Genomic DNA, 21,639 nt, shown 5'->3' on the forward strand with positions numbered 1-21,639 from the left:
TGTGAGCACGAAAGGACGTTTACAATAAAGAATGCTAGATGGCACGGCAATTTGTAAAACATTCCGAGTTTAATCGGCTTGTTCCGCCGTGTATATAACTGCATGGATGCCGAGGTGCACAATGTATTACGTCACTCCTCGTGCACTCACCGTCTGACGTAACACACACACATATATACATATCTTTTCGTACATTTGACTAGATCAATTAATATTACGTACTTTTGATACCTTTATTTCAACTTTGTATTTGTTTCACCGGCGTCTCATTGTTTTGTATTTTGACCTTTATTAGTAACATTTAGTTCTTTATTCGTAATATTTGACCTTTATTGTGTACCTTTGTCCTTTTTTCAACTTTGTATTTTTTGACCGAATGGCCGCCCATAGGGAAAGCATTGACTTTGATTTTAATTCAAGCCAAACGTGGAACTGAAAATGATGACAGCATGTCAACATGCGAAAATTGTTGATGTATATTTCTTCACTTCTAAGTGAAATTGCAGCGCCGAATCGCCAAATACACACCAACTGTTAAACAAAGAAACCAAGGCAACGAGACGGGAAGTGGAAAAAAGATGGGAGAAAAGTACTTTTGAAACAAACTTTTGAAAGTGCCTGTTGCGCAGATGCCTGGTCTAATAGAAGTATTATTCAGCAATATTCCACATACAGGAATTCTGCGTGTAAGCAACTGTCTGGACCAGACAATTCTGTGATTCATCATACAATTTTATGAGTAAAGATCCATGCCATCAGGATTCGATGACACGCGATCAACTAAGTCCCTCACGACAATCTTAGGTTGCTAGGGACCTTTCTAACACAAAATTCCCACTGGGACCTTAGTTCATTACCTTTGAAAGAAAACCATCTCGTTGCTTATTCAGGGAATTACGGTATTTTAATGTGGCCGCCTTGATTGCGTTCGTTGTCTTTTAGTTGAGTGCTGTCGTGGTTTACAGTTAGGAAAAATGTATCCATTACAAACACGAACCATTCCGCAAACCTATGTCAAGCCTATTTTACAGGCAAGTTGATACTCGAGGTAAAAACCAACTGTTGCCCCCTCTTTATCACACGGAAACCATGACAAAACAATAACTTGTTCAGTTATTTGTTAAAGCGTTAGTTATAGTTAAAAGTTTATCTCCGCTTCCTTCTCCTCAGTTTCGAAATCTGTTTTGAAATATGGACGCTCGAAAGCTCAACATGGCTTCCAACTTCTTACCTCCGTACACCGTTTTGGAAAGATGGAAAGCTGAAAGCTCTCCTTCACGTCTCACTTCCCACGTCCATAAACATGGTTAAGGAGATAGAAACCTTAAAAGTTTGAATTTTCTGCCAGTTTTCCTTCCTTATGTCCTTGGATCTAACAACGACGAGATGACCGCAATGCAGCAGTGGAGGCAGCCGACGCGAGCCTGGTGATGTGATACCTTGTTATTATACAGAGTAAACTAACGAATAAGGATATTCAGAGTACATTTGTTCTATCCCACTGTTGCTGAATCTGCGATGGAAAACCTAAAAACACCCCGAAGCAGATGTCTGGTGTCTATAACTCATCCACAGAAACTCGTTATTGATCAGCAAATAAAAATACATATCCTCTATATCAAAGTAGAAAATATATATAGGGAGTTTATAATATTATGTACTGACCAATAACGACTTTCTGTGAACTCACCATGGACAGATAGTTTTGAATTCACACACATATGCTTAGGCTTGTACGTCGTCAACCATTTGCAACATCTCCTGTTCTGAAAGCGCCAATGGTTACTCAATAGACGGACGTCATCCAGAACAGTGGGAGTCGACTGAAATCGGCGGATATGAAGTCCAGAAGGGTAATCAAGCGTCCCTTCCTTGCCGATTCGTTTAGCATGGTGTTTGGCCTGGAGAGCTTGGAATCTGAGGGCTTGGCAAAGAGTCCATTGGTCCGGTGAGAGCTGGCTCCTGGTCCACGTCACGGATGACCGATTCAGGGTTTGGAGGCAAATAAAATATGGCCTACATGCCCAGGCCTACGACACCGTGTGGTGGAGGTTCGGTAATGGTTTGGGGTGGCCTGTCACACGATTGTAAGCTGGATCTTATCACCAAGGAAACCTCAATGGTAATCGGTCCGTACCTTCCTGCAACCATTTGTGCCGCATTTCGACAACCACCCACACGTCACCCGACATGTGTACATGGATCACAGTGCTAGGCCACATCGTTCCCGATCAGTCACAGCTTTTCTCCAGAATGACGCTGAGGCGACGCTGTCGTGGCCAACCATGAGTCCTGACCTCAACCCACTGGAGCATTTGGGACATCTTGGGGCGTCGAATACAGGCAAAGGACCCACCGTTACAGACTCTGGCCCAATTGGAGGCAGCTCTTCATCGGGAATGGCTGCAGTTGCCCATTCGGCAGATCAGACGACTTACTGGAGGGAAAAGACGAAGGCTGGAATCTGTCATCCGGGCACATGGACGGTTTACCCGCCAGTAATGATTTGTATCATGAATGTCATCTTTGGACAGAAAACGACATTTTTCATCATCAATCATGACTCTGCACCTCCATACTTATTGTGGCTACTGTTTTTGCACAAATACAGTTTTTGTTAGAATCATGATTAAAATCTCAAAACAGGATAACTTTTTTATGTTTTCTTAAGAGGTGTCTTCTGAAAGGGTTATGTTAGCAAAGATTCAATGCCAACACTCGTACGCCCAGTCCTTGTAAAATGTACAGGGGGTGCTTTACTGTTTTCTTTGTGTATATATTAATAACCATTTCAACTCTTTCATTTCAAGAAGCCATATCATGCAAGTCACTTTGTTTTTCTCAGTGGATAAGGTTATTAATTCCACTTGTCCCGCTGTGTTATGACTGAAACAGCTGTTGACTGTGATGTAAAATGCCCATTAACATCATTTACACTTATTTGGAAAACAAATACAACATCAACATATATGAATAAAAAAGGGTTTATTGCAATAACCTAAACTGACGAGAAAAATAAACTTTACCAACGAGCATTGTTTGTTCCTAAAAACAGAACAGGGCCAATGTCAAGGGATATACTTGTATTGTCAAAAGACACGCATTAACATCATAACAAGTTCTACCCAAAACAAAAATGAAGGTATACTGGGTCCATATCTTGGAGGATGGAGGGGCGTTGGGGTAGCCAAGTGGTTAAAGCGTTCGCTCGTCACGCCGAAGGCCCGGGTTCGATACCCCACATGGTGCCCCGCGCCGCGATATTGCTGGAATATTGCTTCAAGAGGCGTAAAACACACTTGAAGGATGGAGTCAGTTGCTCTGTAATCTATCATGACTGAGATTAGCTCATGATGCATTCCGCGATGTGAGACCCGTTTTATCACAATATAGATCTTGTGAGTTATCGCTGCCGCTAAACAATGATCTGAGGACATCCCATTACGGGTCACGCCAGAACGACCTTTCGTTAACTTTGACCGACCACTGAAATGACTAAAAAGAAGTCGAAATCAGCCAATTAGAAAGCAGCTTTCTCGAGCTTTACGGCACTCGTTTCAACCCGGAGACTTCCATTGCAGACTACGCTTGAAAAAATATGTTGACACAGTTCTCGATTAAAATTTTGGCAGTGCTTCCCATGTACTGTGCAATGCCTCCACCGTTCAAATGTTTATCCCACGTAAGAGAGATATAGACGATGCTTTTGACGGAATCATTCGTATACGGGCCGTAGCTGTCGTTCGGAATACCCCGTGTTAACGTTTTCGAGGTTGCATGATTAGACAACACATTTCGACCGTCACTTTCATGAACTGGTAAGAGACGCTTTGATTGGTCGAATGAAAGGTCGGTCTGACGTGACCCGTTATGGCATGTCCTCAGATCTTTGTCGAGCGATAGCCAGAACTAAGATCTGATTTTAATGAGATTGACATTCCTCCAGCAGTTCTCTGTCAATTTGAAGAAAACTGCACACTGGGCTTTTGCTACACATGGCGTTGTGCAAAAAAAAGAATCTTTTATTTTTTATAAAAGCTGTACTATACTGCTTTTTTCATTGTACTGTTATAAAATCTACATCTGTAACAGTTATTATATATGGTTCAGTGAACAGCGATGAAATTTTAACATTCTTTCCATAGCTAGAATTTGAAATGTGACCTAAAAACATCTCAGGGGCGGTAATGAGGGCAGAGCGCGCAGCGAATGTGGCATAGTGTGACATGCGCACCACAACGAGTGTACACGGCCGTACATAACACGCCGTGATTCGCTCATCTATGAATGACATACTGACTCAGAGCGAACGCGGATTATGATTACTGCCAGTCTGAATGAATATGTTGCCGGCTATAATTTCGCCCGATGACCCAGGCTACCCGAATGAATGAGTAATTGTTGATGACAATAGCCTGGAACGCTATGACGTCGGTGGTTGATTTGTTATTATTGCAGTTAATTAGCGGATTACATGTGACTGACACGGAACAAAGGGCGTCGTTGTTGATCGAGTTTCTTATCGACTCACCGATATTATGCTGCTGTCAATCAAAAAACGAAGTCGTGTGTGACAGGAAAGCACGTACCCGGCCTACTGTAAAACTGCTGTTTTAGACACAGTTTTTTTTAAAAATAACTTGTTTAGTCATAGTTACATTAGAAACACCATGGTCGGTTTGCAGCTGGATAACCCTATACAATTTAACCCATGCTTGCCGTAAAAGGCGACTATGCTTGTCGTACGAGGCGACTAATGGGATCGGGTGGTCAGGCTCACTGACTTGGTTGATGCATCTCATCGTATTTCAATTGCGTGGATCGATGCTCATGATGCACAATCACTGGATTGTCTGGTCCAGACTCGATTATTTTACAGACCACCGTACGTCATATATACATGTAGTTGGAATATTGCTGAGTGCGGTGTTAAACAACAAACACGCATTGGGAAAGAAATGAGATGTGTTGACCAGAATGTTTTCCTTGTGCTGACTGCATGGTGTTTTATTGCAAATAGATACTGATTGAGTTGACTGACATTTATATATCGCCAGTCTGAAAGTCGGCAAACGATTTCAAGCGAATGGAAATGATAATTACTACTTGGAAATTACATGTTATCTTTCAATGGCGGCACAACAATCCAATATCAACAAATCAACAACAATACTACAATGTGTGTAGCCGAACTGATATTGAATAAAACGCTGGGGCTTATTTGTTTATGATTGATCTGTGGTGGCTGTACAACAATATTGACTAACGGTCTGCTATTATTACTGGTCCTATCTGTTTGAATGAGGTTATCAGCATTACTGGTTCATGTTATTCACACGATAACACGCTTTCTCAAGGCCAATCCCATAGGCAACAACTGTTTGTCTCGTAACAAGTTCCACACGTGTCTCCTACGGATATAAACATTAGCAAGGCCTAGTCCCATTGGCCTACTAAAGAAGGCGTTGTCTCTCATGCATATTCATTAAACCATATTTTTAACGTTTGCCTCACAACGTTTTACAAAATGTCATATTTAACATGATTAAAATATTCTTCTACATTAAAATAACCGCTTACTGCAACAGTTTCTGTTTGCGTACGCTAATGAGAGGTTTGGATACAGCACAGTAGCTTCAACCCATTTTGCGGCTGACCTGATTTCGACCAATCAGAAACTGCCTTGTAATCGCTGTTTATCACGCCAGAATGTTGTCATTTTGCGGTTTGTAAATGGTATGCTATTATCTGCGCCACTACTTATATTATGTAGAATAAAGCAATATATAAATAGATGTTTTTTATTTTAGTTGCTTTTATTAAAGTTATATATATACTCTTTATTACATATATGTTTTTATATTATATAAAAACGGTAAATTATACTCTTGAAGTACATATGAAGGGCAAATGTTTAATTGATTTGGAGGTAGTTTTGAAGAAGTAGTCTCATTTTAGCCATGGCATGATTTCCCGACTCAAAATATCAACATAGAGTATTTCAGCTTCACGGGTGACGGTACTGAATACACGTGTAATCTTCAGCAGTCAAGGTGAGAATGTTTACTTTAGTGGTTTACAAGACTTAAGACCTTGATTCTTTAATCATATCAGATGTGATGTCAGTACATGTAGATTTTTAGATCTAATCATATAGTTCTGTCTTCGTCATACATATTTGTTCATGACCAAACATAAGCTTGTGTCATATTTCAGAGATTCTTGTTTCATACGACATAGATGGTCTCAGAAACAGTTCCTGTTAAAATACTATTAGATTGAGAAATGAATACACCACGATTGACATGACAATGGGCTGAATATAAGTAAAACTGTCATGTTAGACGTGTGATATGTGACGTAACTTCCACATGGATGTCGACAGCAGACGTTTTCAGAAGCTAGTGACCGGTGAATCAGTATTCATTATTTTTGTCCCCAGGTCCCTGACTCATGTTAGATATCGGGTCCTAGCGACCCCATCGCGGCTCTCGGCTAAGTATCGGGCTATATGTTTAACATGGTTATGCATTACATTTGTCCATTACCTTACATACTGATACAATGTTACTGAACAGAGATCTTTTCTCTTATTCAATATATCCCTCTGTCCAGATGTGATGCTCTGAAGGTTTCGCTTTAACTTAGATCAGATGGGGGGGGGGGATAAAATAATTAAGTATTTCTGTGTTAACATTAACAGAGAGCTTTCGTTAAGTGGTTAAGTTAGAAAATTCTGAATTGAGGATTTGTTAGATATTTATGCAGAGGTTTTGTCGGAGTAGAAGATCTTATTTCTGTGATATTACATTTGAGTCCTCCCCTGTCCATGTTGATATATAATCAGTGTTAAAGATTTTCTTTATTAGCAGATAATAATTGTAATATCATACTGTTATTTTTCATCCTTTTGCAGGTTGTTAGAATTGTTGGTACACAATGGCAAGTTTAAGGAACTCAGCATCTGCCTGTGCTCGTCTGCTAACTCCGCCTCCTGGCCAGGTCAGTGCTAGTGGACGATGGAGGACAGCATCGCCTGACCGGTGGCGTCGAGGGAATGATACACTTTGTGGATGTCAGGAAATGAGCACAATGCAACAGATATACCACAACCACACAGACAGTAAGAATGGTGATCAGAAAGATGAAAATCACAAAAAAGAAACCAAAACCAAATCATATATGGATTCACTAAAAGAACAAATCAAGTATTTGGAGAAGGTTAAAGACAATATTGCAAGCAGTTTGTCAAATGTAGGCGTGATGAATGCTGTTGTTCCAACCAGATTTGCTGATGAATTTCAGAAGTATGTTCCATTTCCTACCAAGTTGAGAGAAAAAGTTGAGAAGGATTTACAAGAAAGTATAGAGGAACAGAAAGCCCAGTTAAAAAACTTGGAGAAACGGGTTAAACACAAGATGATGGCACATGAACTTAAGGACCCAGTGACAAAGGAGCAACAATCATTTGAAAGAGCAATGCAAGATACAAATGAAAGTATAGTGAAATTTTATGACACTTTAGATACTACTGACCCTAACTCTCTAAACAAACCTGGTGTCAAAGCAAAGACAGTTAATGAAGATGATCTCATGACAAGTATTTTCAAAAATGTATGGCCTGTTAACAAAGCTGTCAAAGATCCGGATGACTCATCGTCTGTGGTTAAAAGGAAGCCACTGGTGCAGAGAGATTTTGTTTCAAAAACTGCAATAGACAGTCGGACACGAGCACTCGTAGAAGGAATCAAAACTGCGTCTACATTACAGTCAAAGTTACGCAGGACGGAGGACTTCTGCAGACATATCCTTCAGTACCCAAACGCAAGATTTACAGCTACCAAGGTACAGAGGTTTTAATCATTGTTTACCTTGGTCCTGATGACTCTTGTTAATACATTGTTGGGGGTTACAGATTCACAGGCTTTATAAGGGGGTCCATGGTTTGCCACTGCAACAATGGTAACAGCAAATACAATACAAAGATGGGGGATGCCTTACGCTTATTATAGATGGGGACTTCCTTGTTTGAATCAAAACTTAGTGGTTGAGTGAAGGAAATCTTACCTGGACTGTCTGAACATTGATTCTTTTTCTTATGCTAATCAGGACAGAGATATCAGGTAAATCTAGTGTAAGTGTTTCGTTTTAGTTAGTTGCAACTTGCAATCATTCCAACATCCATTGTGTCAAATAGGACTCACAGAGAATGTTAGCTGTGCCCTGAAGGTATTACATCTGCTTATCACTTCCAGTACCACTGAACCCGTGAAGATCCAGGTTAGAATAGGTCTTCAGGAACCCATGCTTGCCGTAAGAGGCGACTATGCTTGTTGTAAGAGGCGACTGACATGATCGGGTGGTCAGGCTTGTTGACTTGGTTGATACATGTCATCATATCCCAATTGCGTAGCTTGATGCTCATGATGTCAATCACTGGATTGTCTGGATTTACAGACTGCCATCCTATAGCTGGAATGTTGGTGAGTGCGGCAACAAACAACAAACAAACAAAGTGCAGAAATGAATGCTTTGCCATATTTACTGGGGTTGTCAACTACCATGTTAGAGCAGTGGAACTAAAATCTACTGAAAATAATGCTAAAATACCTTAGGCTAGTAGACGTAAAACGTTTTAGCATACACTGATCAAATTCAATAGGAATGACAGGGCACCTGACAATGTCATATTCTGGTGTAGTGTTGCACCAGGAAACAAATTCTTTTGACACATTTGATATTCAGTGACAGCTGGCGCTACTATTACTATAAGTGGTTGGGTTTGTGTTAATGCATTGTAAACATGGTAAATGTCTACTAGCTTAGTTGCCATCCTCCATTATACAGTGTCTTATATTCACAATTCTGTTAGGATAAATACCCCGGGTATTTGACAACTCAGCTTTGAATGACACAGTGCTAAATTAGAAGCATCCAGTCAAAACAGAACTGTCCTTTGGTGAGTGAAACAAGTAGCAGTACTCATCTTAGCTCACCGAGACTTTCTTCCTCTGGTATGTTTTCTAGCTTAAAGTTAATTGATAGTCATCTCATTTGATTGCAGAAGATGAATTTTTGATCATTGGCGATTGGTTGTTCATTTCCAACTCATATGCGAGAGAAAATTAGTCCTTAGTAATTGGAGGCAGTGATGTTACTTCCTAGTCGAGTATGGTTGTGAATGGGTCCAGTGTAGATATCAAAACAGTGGTAGAAACTAACATGTTTAGTCCACTAGTCCTTACGATGATAGCATATAGCAAAACCCTTCAAAATGGCAAATTTCTCCTAGTCCTTGGGATACCTTAACCATTGGGCAGTTTGGCAAGGACTACAGGACTAGTTCTAATTTCTAACGCTGCATAACAGAATGGAGATACAGTGCACTGGATGGAGGATGAGCCACTGTGGGCACTTTGCATTCCTCCACATTACCGTGCACTGTGATATATCTAAAAAGTGTTTTGATCCCCAATTTTCTTACTCGCTGTTGTGTCATTGTTTCAGGACAAAGTCGTGCCCTACCTGTTGAAGTTTCGAGGTAGCCAGGATGAGGCATTGTCATGCCAGGCGAACCAGGCATTGGTTCAGATTGGCTATGTGGACCCGGTGAGGGGACAGGGAATCCGGATGCTGACCATCGATGGAGGGGGAACCAGGTGAGTGAAGCTGCACCAAAACTTAAGTTAGTTCATCCTCCATTATCAAGTGTATTATATTGCCATTCTATTTTGATAAATACCCTAGACCATCTTGCTACCATAACTTTGAATTTGACAATGGAGAAAATATGACCGTCATGGCTCTGAGAGATAGCCTTTGTCATATCATATGAGGACTTCAGCAATACCTTTTTAGCAATAGAAATCAACACCTGTCCTACTGCCTGTACTCCTTGCCAAACTGCCCAATAGTTAAGGTATGATAAGGACTATTAGAAATTTCCCTTTTTTAAAGGTTTTGGTATATGTTATCATTATAAAAACTAGTGGACTAACCATGCTAAAAATGTTAGTTTTTATTGCTCTATTATGTGCTGAAATTTCACTTGTTCCTCAACAGCCCACCTCCCCTCCACTTCATAAAGCTGCTGAAATGAGCGTGTATCCGTCCCCCTCTCTTGTATGATGTTCCCTCTGTCAACCCTTCAATATGGCCTTGTATATTGCAGGTCCTCTTACTTTACAGCCCCTAGCTTTCCAATCTCCAATCCATCATCCCTCTTCTCCTTCATTGTATTTAGTGGGGGTGGGGGCTCTCTCTCTAAGGTGCTTCAATTCGCTGTGCAGAGTTGCACCCCTTGGGCAAACCAGAAACCTAACATTGTGGGTTTGAATCCAAGTTCGTCCCGATTATGTTTCTTTATCAACACAGGGCGGGGTCGAGTAGCCTAGAGGTTAACGCGTTCGCTCGTCATGCCGAAGACCTGGGTTCGATTTCCGACTTGGGTACAATGTGTGAAGCCCATTTCTGGTGTCCCCTGCCGTGATATTGCTGGGAAATTGCTAAAAGTGGTGTAAAACCATACTCACTCACGCTTTATCAACACCATACCCATGTTCGTGGGTTTAACCAAGTGGTAAACGTCTGAGACATGCATTACTTCAGTCTTTCCTCCCACATTTAGCTGACACAGCATGATATTACTGGAATTCTGTTAAAAGTGGCTTTAAGCCCAAATCACACACTCACTCCTTGTATGTTGGCCCCATCAGGTGACTCAGCTGGCTGTCCTACTGTCAGTCAAGGCAGGCCCCAGACAAATGACACTTGGATGATTGATTATAGATGTAATGTGAGTGATGTTACCAATAAGCCACAATACATTCTTATAGTCAGCTGTGGTAGACACTTCATTGCATGAAGCAACCTTAACCATGTGCATATCAGGTGATAAGAAATAAATATGTGTTTATGGTATTATTCCATGTCTGTTTGTGTTGTATGGTCCCAGATGGGGTGTTTTAACCTGTCTAAGGTGCCACAATTTGCTGTGCAGAGTTGCGTCCCTTAGGCATGACAGAAACCTATGGTCGTGGTTTCAAACCCAAATTCATCCCGGTTGATTCTTGGGTTGGTAATTTGTTATGATCTGAAAACCATAAATGTTTGTGTTGTCTGATGCCTGGGGTGGTGTTAATACTGTTATGACCTGTAAACCATATGTTGAAAGGGGGCTGAAAACTTACTATGGTGAACTGTGTTTAGGCTGTTGGTTGCTCATTATTTTTTTTAACATAACCCCGTCCAATGCCCTGTCAATGATGCTGGAGTGCCTGCATTCCACTGGTGTAGAAGGCTTCCTACTTGAAGGGATATCTTTTATCCAGATAAACATTTAGACAATTGTTGACATTTCCTTCAAAAAACAAGATATGAGGTCATTTTAAAAAAAAAAGACATCACAATTATCCTTGGATATTTAAAATAGCTAGTGTGGCACAACCTCACCCTTCAAATGTTGTATCACTGTATAAAGGTGAGCTTCTGTACCTATGGTTTTAGTAAACATGTCTCAATACTCACTTGTATGTTGTTTCTGGGGCATGAGTATCTCAATTGTCTGAGGTCCAACAATTTGCTGTTTCAAATTACTTCCCTTAGGTGTTGCAGGAATCTGTGATATGAATCCTGTTTACGTCATCATGGTTATTGTTTCTTGGCTTGTCAACATCATTCTCATGGGTTTCACCAAAGTGTTAAAAATTCTAATATTAGCTTTCCTCAAGCATCAAGCAGATGTGCTTCATATACACATGTAACTGAAATACTTCTCAAAGTTGCAGTGAAACAAACTCACTCCCTCAAATGTGTATTGTTTCTACAGGGGTCTGCTTGCAATCGAGTGCTTGAAGAAGCTTGAAGAAGCCTGCCAGACAGACATCCGGGACATGTTCGACTATGTATGCGGGGTGAGCACGGGGGCGCTGGTCGCCGCCATGGTGTTCCTGTACCGCGTTCCTCTGGACGAGTGTGAAATCCTGTACAAGGACTTCAGTCAACAGATGTTCACCAGGAACAGGGTCCTGGGAACTAGTAAACTTGTGTGGAATCACGCTTTCTACGACACCGAGGCTTGGGAGAACATACTCAAGTAAGATGATGTTGGTATCTAGAATAATCTAGATCTGGTCAGTGTTTTATGTTAACGTGATAAGGATGCTTTTCAATGCTTCTCGGTGTTATAGATGTAGACTGCAGCCCCAACATCATACAGACAACACTCATTAACATGATCAAGTACATTTTGGGGTACCTACAAAAAGCAGATAACTAAATATTTTTGTTGGGTCTGAGTCTCTTTTTCGTAACAGGTTCAATTTCTCACATGGATACACTGGGTGAAGCCCATTTCTAGTGTCCTTTGTTATTGTATTGCTGGAATATTTCTGTCGTTTGAAATACTTAACAAGATCAACATGATCAAAGCACAAGGTATAAGGGTCCTTTTAGGCCTACAGGATGTGAACAATGATCCAATCTTTTGGAAATCATAATGAATTTTATCAGACGTGTTCAATTACACTTTGTTCAACATTGACGTATGGAAGAGCTTAAATGTTATAACAAGTGAAAGTCTTTGCACCAAAGCAGATATTCTTATGGATGTTGATGAAACAGTAGAAACATGTTTGATAAAATTTGCTCACATGTTCTCTTAAAGTTTGAAAAATAGGCCTTTTCCACTTGTTTAAGCGATATATAGGTACTAGATCATGTTAAATGTAAAAAACTTGCAAGTTTGAGAAAGAAAAAAGGCAAGTTTTCAGCAATTTGAACATGTCTGATTTAAATATTGAGCACTGTGAAAACAAAGTTCCACTGTGCCAAAAACTTTGAAAGGAGACCCCGGTATCCTACCTCGCCTTTTGTTCATGGTATGGCCACTTTACATAAAGAGTAGGAAACAATCTGATGACAGATTACTACCCACAAGGGGAACCCTTACCGACACTGATTGCTAGCTACGGGTACTTGTATAGACTCTGTCGATCAGAAAGTGAATTGTTGAAAGTTGTTTCACTTTTGGCTTGGTCTCTTCAATTGTTTTGGATCCTAGTTATATGCCAGTAAACATGCTGAAGGTCTGTTTTGTATAGATTGTTTATCCTAACCTAACATGTTACAGGAAGGAACTGGGAGAACAGATGATGATTGAGTTTGCCAAAGACAAGCAACTACCAAAGGTGGGAATTCTTTTGCTTTCCATTATACAGAAGGGTTTCATTTATGGAGTCTTAACCAGAAGTTTCAGCTAATAAAATCCTCATTGTGACTTTGACATCTTCCACAGTTAGAATGATTAGTACTTTGACTATCAGGTTATATAAACAAGCATACTTCTAAGATCCTGTAGCACGACATCTTTGGTTATCCAGGGTATTATATATCTATTGTGATAAATACCCTGGACTTATTTACCACCATAGCTTCATTTAGGAAGGGACATGTTGGTTGCTCGTATGAATAGGTTACACACAACCAAATGTTTTCCCATAGACTTCTTTAGTCATGTTTTATTTTTTTTTAAAATAACCAAGCATTCAACAGCATTATATACATTTGTGCACAGTCTGGCCTTAAAACAGCAATAAAAACCCCAAAATTGCCCAGCTTAGCCAACTCCTTTGCCAAATACAGGAAGTTAAGCACATCAGCCCCAGTTCTGCACCAAATGTCACTTGCTTGAACATATCTGTGGTCACATTCAACATAATTCATCATGTTAGAAAAGACAGCACTAAATATAGTAAAACATGGTCAGTTTTGATTACTGGATGGATGTACATAAAAAAAAACCCATTAAAAATCTTACACAAAATCATCCAGTCACAGCTGCCAGCTGATTGGCTCTCTACGAAAACTACTTGTTGAACGACTGATTCTGATTTGGTCTAGTAGAACCTTTATATTAGCACAGAATGTCTCTCGTTATTGCTCTTGCACTTTCCCTGTGCTGTTTGAATCGAAGTCAAATGAAGCTATGGTTGCTCATGGATCCAGGGTATTTATCATTATAGAATGTACATATAATACACTAGATCATCAAGGTGATTGTAAAGATCTGATGCAAAGATTTGGAGAGAGAGACTGACAGACTTGACAATTTATATTCTGCAGTATTCAGGGATGTCCACCCTGATGAATGTGCCAAAGTTGAAGAACTTCATATTTCGAAACTACAACCTGCCACCCCAGTCTTACTCTCGCTACCCTGGTGGATGCAGGCACTCCATCTGGGAGGTGATCCGAGCTTCATCAGCAGCGCCAGGCTACTTCGAGGAGTTCAAGCATGGGGACTATGTCCATCAGGTCAGTGGAGAATGTTACTACTGGTCGCTGTAGGAGTGGCCCCAGTGAAGGACGTCCGTGCTTGGTGCATGGTACATGGTACATGTCTCTTGGGGGAATGCTTGGGACATTCAGGGAAAGCTGGGGATGTGACTGCTTCTGTTTTTGCATGTAATGCAAACACTTATCTAGTTGGAATTGATATTGAGAACAATCCTCACTGTTGTGGTACGATGACACCCTATCAACCTTGTCACCGAGCTTCACCATCTGATTCATTTGATCGCCTCTTATGACCAGCTTAAGTTCCTGGGGCCCTCTTCTAACCCAAGAGGTGCTAGAAAACCATCACACACGTATCATGATGTATGTTATTCCTACCTCTAGACACTCCTTCTTCTATGCCTCATGGAACAGAATAGCCCATGGGATGCAGGTTAGAATTGGTCCTCAGCAACCTATGCTTGTCATACAAGGGGACCTAAACGATCAGTGAGGGCTTGAGTGACTTGGCTGGTAGCGTGTTGTTGTATCCCGGTGGCCGGGAGTATGGATTGTTGCACATCTCTGGTCCTTACTTGATAATGTTCATGCTATATGCTCTATAGCTGGAGTAGCGTAGTGTGGTCTTAAACAACCAGCTGGGCCTGAAAAAATCCCCAGTAGTAGCAGTACCCCATACTACATGTACAAGTCTTCTAGAAAGGACTTAAAAGAAGATCAGGCCAGGCGTTCAGTGTTCAGCTTGTGCATTCTGTACTGGTCGCCTGAAGTAACTGGAATATTACTGACTGCATCAATTCTATATGTTCTAAACCTGAGTGAGTTATTGTTGTTCAGCCTCCCATTTCACAAAGCAATCTTAGCGCTAAGATTATCGTGACTCCCATACCTCAACACAGGCAAGCGACAGCCATAGCGCTAAGATTGCTTTGTGGTACGGGGCCCTGAACAACACTCACTCTTTCATCAGCTTCTCGAATATGTAGAATACCTTTCAAATACCTGAATATATATTTTCTGATTGTTATCTTTCCAGGATGGTGGTCTCATGACAAACAACCCCACAGCCATTGCTATTCATGAAGGCCGACTGTTGTGGCCCAACGAGTCAATTCAGTGTGTTATTTCAATCGGCACTGGTCGATACGAGCCTGCCATGGAACTCCTTTCTTCTAAACTCGCTCTCAAAGACAAAGTGATGAAAATCGTGGACAGTGCCACAGACACTGAAGGTAAGGCCAGCTAAGGCTGCAACTTTTTAATTTGTAGTGATACACAAACAGGGATGTGATGCAACACAAGGTTCCAAGTCCTTGTATTAGGGTGCCAATGGAACAGTTAATGCTTTTTGTGGCAAGCATTAGTGCTTTCCACCACTGGTTTGCCTAGACAAGATTCCATTACCTGCAGGCCATTGGATATTGCAGACATATTTAGACACTTGTTCATTCATTTGTTTGCTAGCTTGCCGGCTCGCTGGCTCACTCACTCACTGTAGGGATTCCAGGTTCATCATGTGACCAAATGAATCTGGTGGTCAGACTCAGTGACTTAGTTGATAGCATCGTACCCTGTCGATGTGGATTGTTGCTCACAAAATCAATCACTGGATTCTCTAGACCAGGCTCGGATATTAATAGGCTGCCATGATAATGCTGGAATATTACTGAGCGTGGGGTCTTACAACAAACAAAAATCATTGTAAGATAGCAGTCCTGATTATGAATGTTAAAGTGGCTTCATGTTAATGTATCCTCTTCCTGCTGCAGCTGTCCACTCCATCCTCCACGATCTCCTACCTCAGAACACATACTACAGGTTCAACCCCTACCTGTCCGAGTACTTCTTGCTGGATGAGATCCGGCCAGAGAAGATCGACCAGATGATGCAGGAAACACAACTGTACCTGCGGAAGAACGATGTCAAAATTACCAAAGCTATCAACCAACTGTCCAAACCAAGAAGGCCGCATCAGCGTGCTGCTGACTTGATTCGAAAGACTGCTGACAGCGTGAGAGCGTGAGAATGTGAGAGTGATGAACATCTTGTAAGGCTGTGATTTCTCCAATTGAGGCATTACTTTTGGACTATGTTGAGAATGAGAGAAGATGTGGTCAAGTTAGGGAAGGATGGAAGGTGCGACAGAAGATCATTTATGGCGAATTATTTATTTGTCCTGTATGCTACAGGAATTTCTCCTGTTTCATGACAATTGTATTCATGTCATGCTGGTTGTTAGAATCAGGGTCTCATTTGTCTGAAGAGTGTCCAACAGTGATGAAGTTGGGGTCTGGACACCAAGGAAATAACTTGCCATTGTGCAGCTAGTCTGAAATGAAAGCACTTGAACACTGTTGAATGAACATTCGTAATGTCTTTCTTTCTTTTTAAAGCCATTATTTGTTTTCTGTTGTATCACAATTTTGTTCTGCTTGGGTACGAGGTCAGACAATCATGTCTGAGGGAGGGAGGGGGTCTCCCTTCACTTAATTGGGAGGCATTTTCTGTCAACAGTTAACTTTTGATAGGACAATCGTATGCTCTGTGGCAACTTGAATTATACACTCATTGGACCAGTGAATTGTAACTCGGTGATAATTGGAGGAATGGTATCAGGAGGTAATTCTCAGCTTGTTAAATGTTCACTAGATCAGACAGGCAATGCAAGACAGCAGGCATTTTTACATCAGGATATTCTAATGTTTAGTATTCTTTATAGAATTGTATTTTATACAACATTTTGAAAATTGTATGGAATTTTAGATTGTATTGAGTTTTTTTAAATGAATGTCTATAAAACAGGACTTAAACTCAGTAATGCTCATTAAAAAGTCATTTCCTCATTCCATGCCAGGCCTGACCAGCACATATGTGACTCCTACCATGCTTGGCTATTTGCCGAATAAACACAATTTTGTCTGATTGAATACATGTATACATAATTTGCTGCACTGAAGTTTAGCTGAGAAGGAATTTTGATGTGTAGCTCAGAAATAATTTGAGAATGGTGTACAACTAAATATTTTTAAAGGGTATAACAAAATTATCATCTTAAAATTAAGTGACCTGATGAGTGGTTTCTGGCATTTATCTGGTAGACCAGTATTTGCTGAGTAGTATGTGGTATATTCAATGACAGGTTCTCCACAAATTCTTCCTCGATGTGTATTTTACTTGCTTCTTGTCCTCATTCCAGCAGTGAAGCCTGCTGTTAAAGTAGCACATTAACTTACTCAGGAAACAGATAGTCAATGTGTCTTTGGTGAACATGCAGATATATACTCTTTTTACATATTTGTATGTGAGTTTTTAAGTGAACTGCATTTATATTGGTGCTTTTTTTTAAATATTGGAAAATATCTACATTATACAACAGTGCTTCTATGACTTGAGGTGTACCTACCGGTGGCTTTATCCAGATCTAGATGTGGTCAAAAGTGTTATTTTACACACTGTGTACATGTTTTAGTTGATGCATATGATGTATATCAATACTTGAAGTTGAACCTCTCTACTTGCCAGTACTTAGTACCATACAAACATGACCTTGTGACCTTCATGAATATGCATGAGGTAGGGTCAACATTTTTGCAGGGGGAGATTGGTTCAATCACCTGAAGCAATCATTCTTCACAACTTGCCCTTTTCCATAACCTGAAAGTATGGCTTGACTCCTATCCACCTATGTTTAATGTACGAAGACATGAGACATCAATAAGAATGTGTGTATATCTCAGGTACTTTGGGAAAGGAATCCATTCAATGTGTTGCTTATGGGTGTAGTTTGTAAAATATACCAAATTGATTATGACAGTTGTTTCACCATACCAAATAACAGGTGGCTGTAAATGGCTACCGTGTTACAATTGGAAAATATCCAGGTATACAAACAAAGGTGGATATGCTACGACCAGTAAACTACATTTTTCTCTATGCCCGTCTGCTTGAAGACAGAACCAAATTGATGAAATGGGACATGAGAGGTGCTCGATTGCTGGAGCATTATCTTACAGTGAGACACATTCTCTCCCTGCAAAATCAGACAGCTTCTCATCTTCCGTAATCTGCATGGTACCCACTTTCCAGACTGCATATCTACAAGACATTGTGTTGACACGGGTCTGCATTATAAGCTAAAGGAAGAGAGTTATGCTAGGGCTTGGACGATACACCAACTGTGCGATCTGATGTTTCACGATACCTTGCTCACGATCAGATATGTATCACGATACTTACATGTGCATTTTCTTCTTGACAGGATGGCCAAATACCTGGTACACTAACGATTTACAGTTGGCAGTGTCAAGTATTGCACAATATTCAAATTTTTACTACTCATTTTCACTAGGAATTAATGTTGGGTGTAACATTTATTAAAGAGTATGTTTAGGGTAAGAATCGATACTTCTTACTTAGTGTGTGATTGTGATATATACTTCTATCGAGAAGTAAAAAATCGTGATGCACTGATGCAATATTGTATCGTCCCATTACTAAGTAATACCCTTACGATGTATGCTTCTATCCATTGACCTTTCTTGGTAACTGTTACAGTGTTGTGAAGTATTTCAACTATGCAGTTTTGTTTTGTTTTCGATTCTATTTTGTCTTTCACGACAACGATTTCCCTTCATGTTTCATTGAGTGAGTTTTCTTGGCACAATAAGAGTATTTTTTACCATCCCAATGCTGGTTGGTTCTGTTCCTGTCTGTTTTGTGATTTTAACTGTCATTAGTTCTTTGTTTTCCTGATTGTTATTTGTGCTACTGATATTTGTTTGTTAATCATTGGTTGTTTTATTGACAAGAGAAATACAAAGTAAAGCATATCACAGATTGTACTTTGATCTAAAGCCTCTGAAATGTTCTCAGTAGAGTTAACCATCTGATGCCTCTAAAATGTTCTCAGTAGAGTGAACCATCTGATGCCTCTAAAATGTTTTCAGTAGAGTTAACCATCTAAAGCCTCTAAAATGTTCTCAGTAGAGTTAACCATCTAAAGCCTCTAAAATTTTCTCAGGAGAGTTAACCATCTAAAGCCTCTAAAATGTTCTCAGTAGAGTTAACCATCTAAAGCCTCTAAAATTTTCTCAGGAGAGTTAACCATCTAAAGCCTCTAAAATGTTCTCAGTAGAGTTAACCATCTAAAGCCTCTAAAATGTTCTCAGTAGAGTTAACCATTTAAAGCCTCTAAAATGTTCTCAGTAGAGTGAACCATCTGAAGCCTCTAAAATGTTCTCAGTAGAGTGAACAAAATGGGAACAAGCATTTTACAACTGGTACACACAAGCTTCTAGTACTACTGAAACCACAGAACTTGGACGACCACCTGCACCACCATTACAACACTCACAACCATCACAACAACCACAGAAACTACCAAAACCAACACCAACACTGCAGAAACTACCACAATTGACACCAACACCACAGTATCTGCCACTACCACCAAAACCACAGTAACTACCACTACTTACACCAACACCCCACAAACTACCACCAACATCACAGAAAGTACCACTACCACCACTACAACTACAAAAATCAGTGCAACAAGCATAGCAAGATGCACATCACAATTAAGACTCTATCAAGCAACAGGAACAACCTCCACACACTAAACCCAGCATGCCCACAACCACTAACTACAGAAGTCCAAACACCATCCACACAAGTACCACACACCACCAGACCCTCATCAAAACAAGCTTTTGTTGTTTTTTGTTTACAATAAGATATGAATGTTCTTGTTCCTGTTGTCAGTACACTTGCAGCAGTTGGTAACTGATATTGTTTGTGTGGAACAAGCATGACACCTTCTGATCCTGATGAATACCAGGTTCTACCTGTGTGTTGATGTAGTCATGATTTAGAGCCATTTACTAGGATCAGTGTTGAGTTAATGGATGTCTGGAAGCTATGCATTTTTACCTCCAGTTTACTGTTTTGTGCAGTCTTGATACTCTTGAAGCTAAATCTACCCTGTGCCATTCAACAATCTTGCTGCATGTAATTATGTGCACTCACAGTAATAAATATGTTTATATCTACACTGTCTGTTATTTGTTTATTAATCCACCTTTTGGATACCTCATGTTTCCTGTAGTGTAGCAAGTGTGCACCCCACTTTTTCCCAAATCCTGGATCCTGTCCTATCCCATTACAATTTTGGGTCACATTTACCCCGGTGACCTTGCCCCTGCACTACCAAGTCATACCCCTTGGGTGCCAGGCAAAGCTTTTTGTGGGCTGCAGTCTGTCTCCCAAAAAATGAGTTTTGATACCCTTGTGCATGGTCAAAACATCCCCAGAGCTGCCTACTTCTGTCACATCCCTGGTCACTTCCTACGTTAATTGGGGGCACGGGTGACCCAGTCGTCAAAAGTACCCTGATTCGCTGTGCGGAGTTGTGTCACTTGGGCACACCGGAAACCTATGATTGTTGGTTCAAATCCGGTTAGCCCTGATTATATTTCTAGGTTTGTCAGACCATACTGTGCTTGTGGGTTTCAACAAAGTGGTAAACATCTGAGACCTGCATCACTTTGGGATTTCCTCCCACATTAAACTGACATGCTGTGAAAAAATTGGAATACTGTTAAAAGCGGCATTAAACCCAACTCACTCACTCATACGTCAAGATGGTACTTGTTGTCACCCTGCCTGTGCATTCACATTGCTTTGTGAGTGCAATAATCTTGAAGGCTAAGTTATACCCCATTTCACCTCACCTCTGTCTGAAGAAGTTCACAAAGAAACACTACCAAATGCTAGAAACGATAATAAATAGCTGACAGAGACCATTTTGAGTTGTCAAGATGTCAACATTTCAGGCTGGTGATGGGTAGGCCTATTAGTTGATTGCAAGGTAAGTCAATGTTTAGTTAATCTGAGTTTAGTCTACCATTGCGTACCACAGAATATTTACCATCCCCCAAACACACAAGCGTGATAACCTCTTTATCATATAATGTCATTCTGTAATTCTGTGCTTGAAAATCGCTTTCCTTCTCTAACAAACAAACAAACACCTTGCGAATTTTCCTGGAATGCGCGCATTAATATTTATTACGTCACAGGGTAAGTGATGTGTCAATCTGACAGTAACAGTAGCCAATAAAGTTCCAACTGAAATCAGTTTCTTATACAGTGGCGAAGAGACATATACGCAAAACAACAACATTTTCAGTTTTTACTTGCCTTTCACGGCAATCCATCGGTCTGTCCGCAAGAGTAACTGTCCTTTGTCAAAGGGAAGCTACTCTAACCTTAGTCTCTGTGACGTCACGGCCCCGTTCAGACGTTGTTGACAATCGGTCTGTCCTGTCCTGGCCTGGCATAACG

At 40.5% G+C, this 21,639-nt stretch overlaps 1 protein-coding gene across 1 annotated transcript; it reads left to right on the forward strand.

Annotated features, from left to right (window-relative positions):
• Positions 1–5,970: 5,970 nt before the first annotated feature.
• On the forward strand, positions 5,971–20,345 carry LOC139445745 (calcium-independent phospholipase A2-gamma-like). Its single transcript, XM_071226948.1, has 8 exons — positions 5,971–6,053; positions 6,917–7,845; positions 9,508–9,659; positions 11,828–12,094; positions 13,130–13,187; positions 14,122–14,313; positions 15,332–15,527; positions 16,065–20,345. Exons 2-8 carry the CDS (start codon positions 6,940–6,942, stop codon positions 16,316–16,318), a joined length of 2,025 nt encoding a protein of 674 aa, XP_071083049.1. The 5' UTR covers positions 5,971–6,053; positions 6,917–6,939; the 3' UTR covers positions 16,319–20,345.
• Positions 20,346–21,639: the final 1,294 nt, after the last annotated feature.

The sequence above is a fragment of the Haliotis cracherodii genome, unplaced genomic scaffold (assembly GCF_022045235.1).
Source record: "Haliotis cracherodii isolate W230 unplaced genomic scaffold, xgHalCrac1.p SCAF_6, whole genome shotgun sequence".
Lineage (NCBI taxonomy): Eukaryota > Metazoa > Mollusca > Gastropoda > Lepetellida > Haliotidae > Haliotis > Haliotis cracherodii.

Coding starts and splice junctions, on each gene's coding strand:
- LOC139445745 (XM_071226948.1), top strand. CDS start 6,940: ATGGCAAGTTTAAGGAACTCAGCATCTGCCTGTGCTCGTCTGCTAACT. Junction 13,188..14,121: donor AAGACAAGCAACTACCAAAG/GTGGGAATTCTT, acceptor TATATTCTGCAG/TATTCAGGGATGTCCACCCT. Junction 15,528..16,064: donor CAGTGCCACAGACACTGAAG/GTAAGGCCAGCT, acceptor TTCCTGCTGCAG/CTGTCCACTCCATCCTCCAC.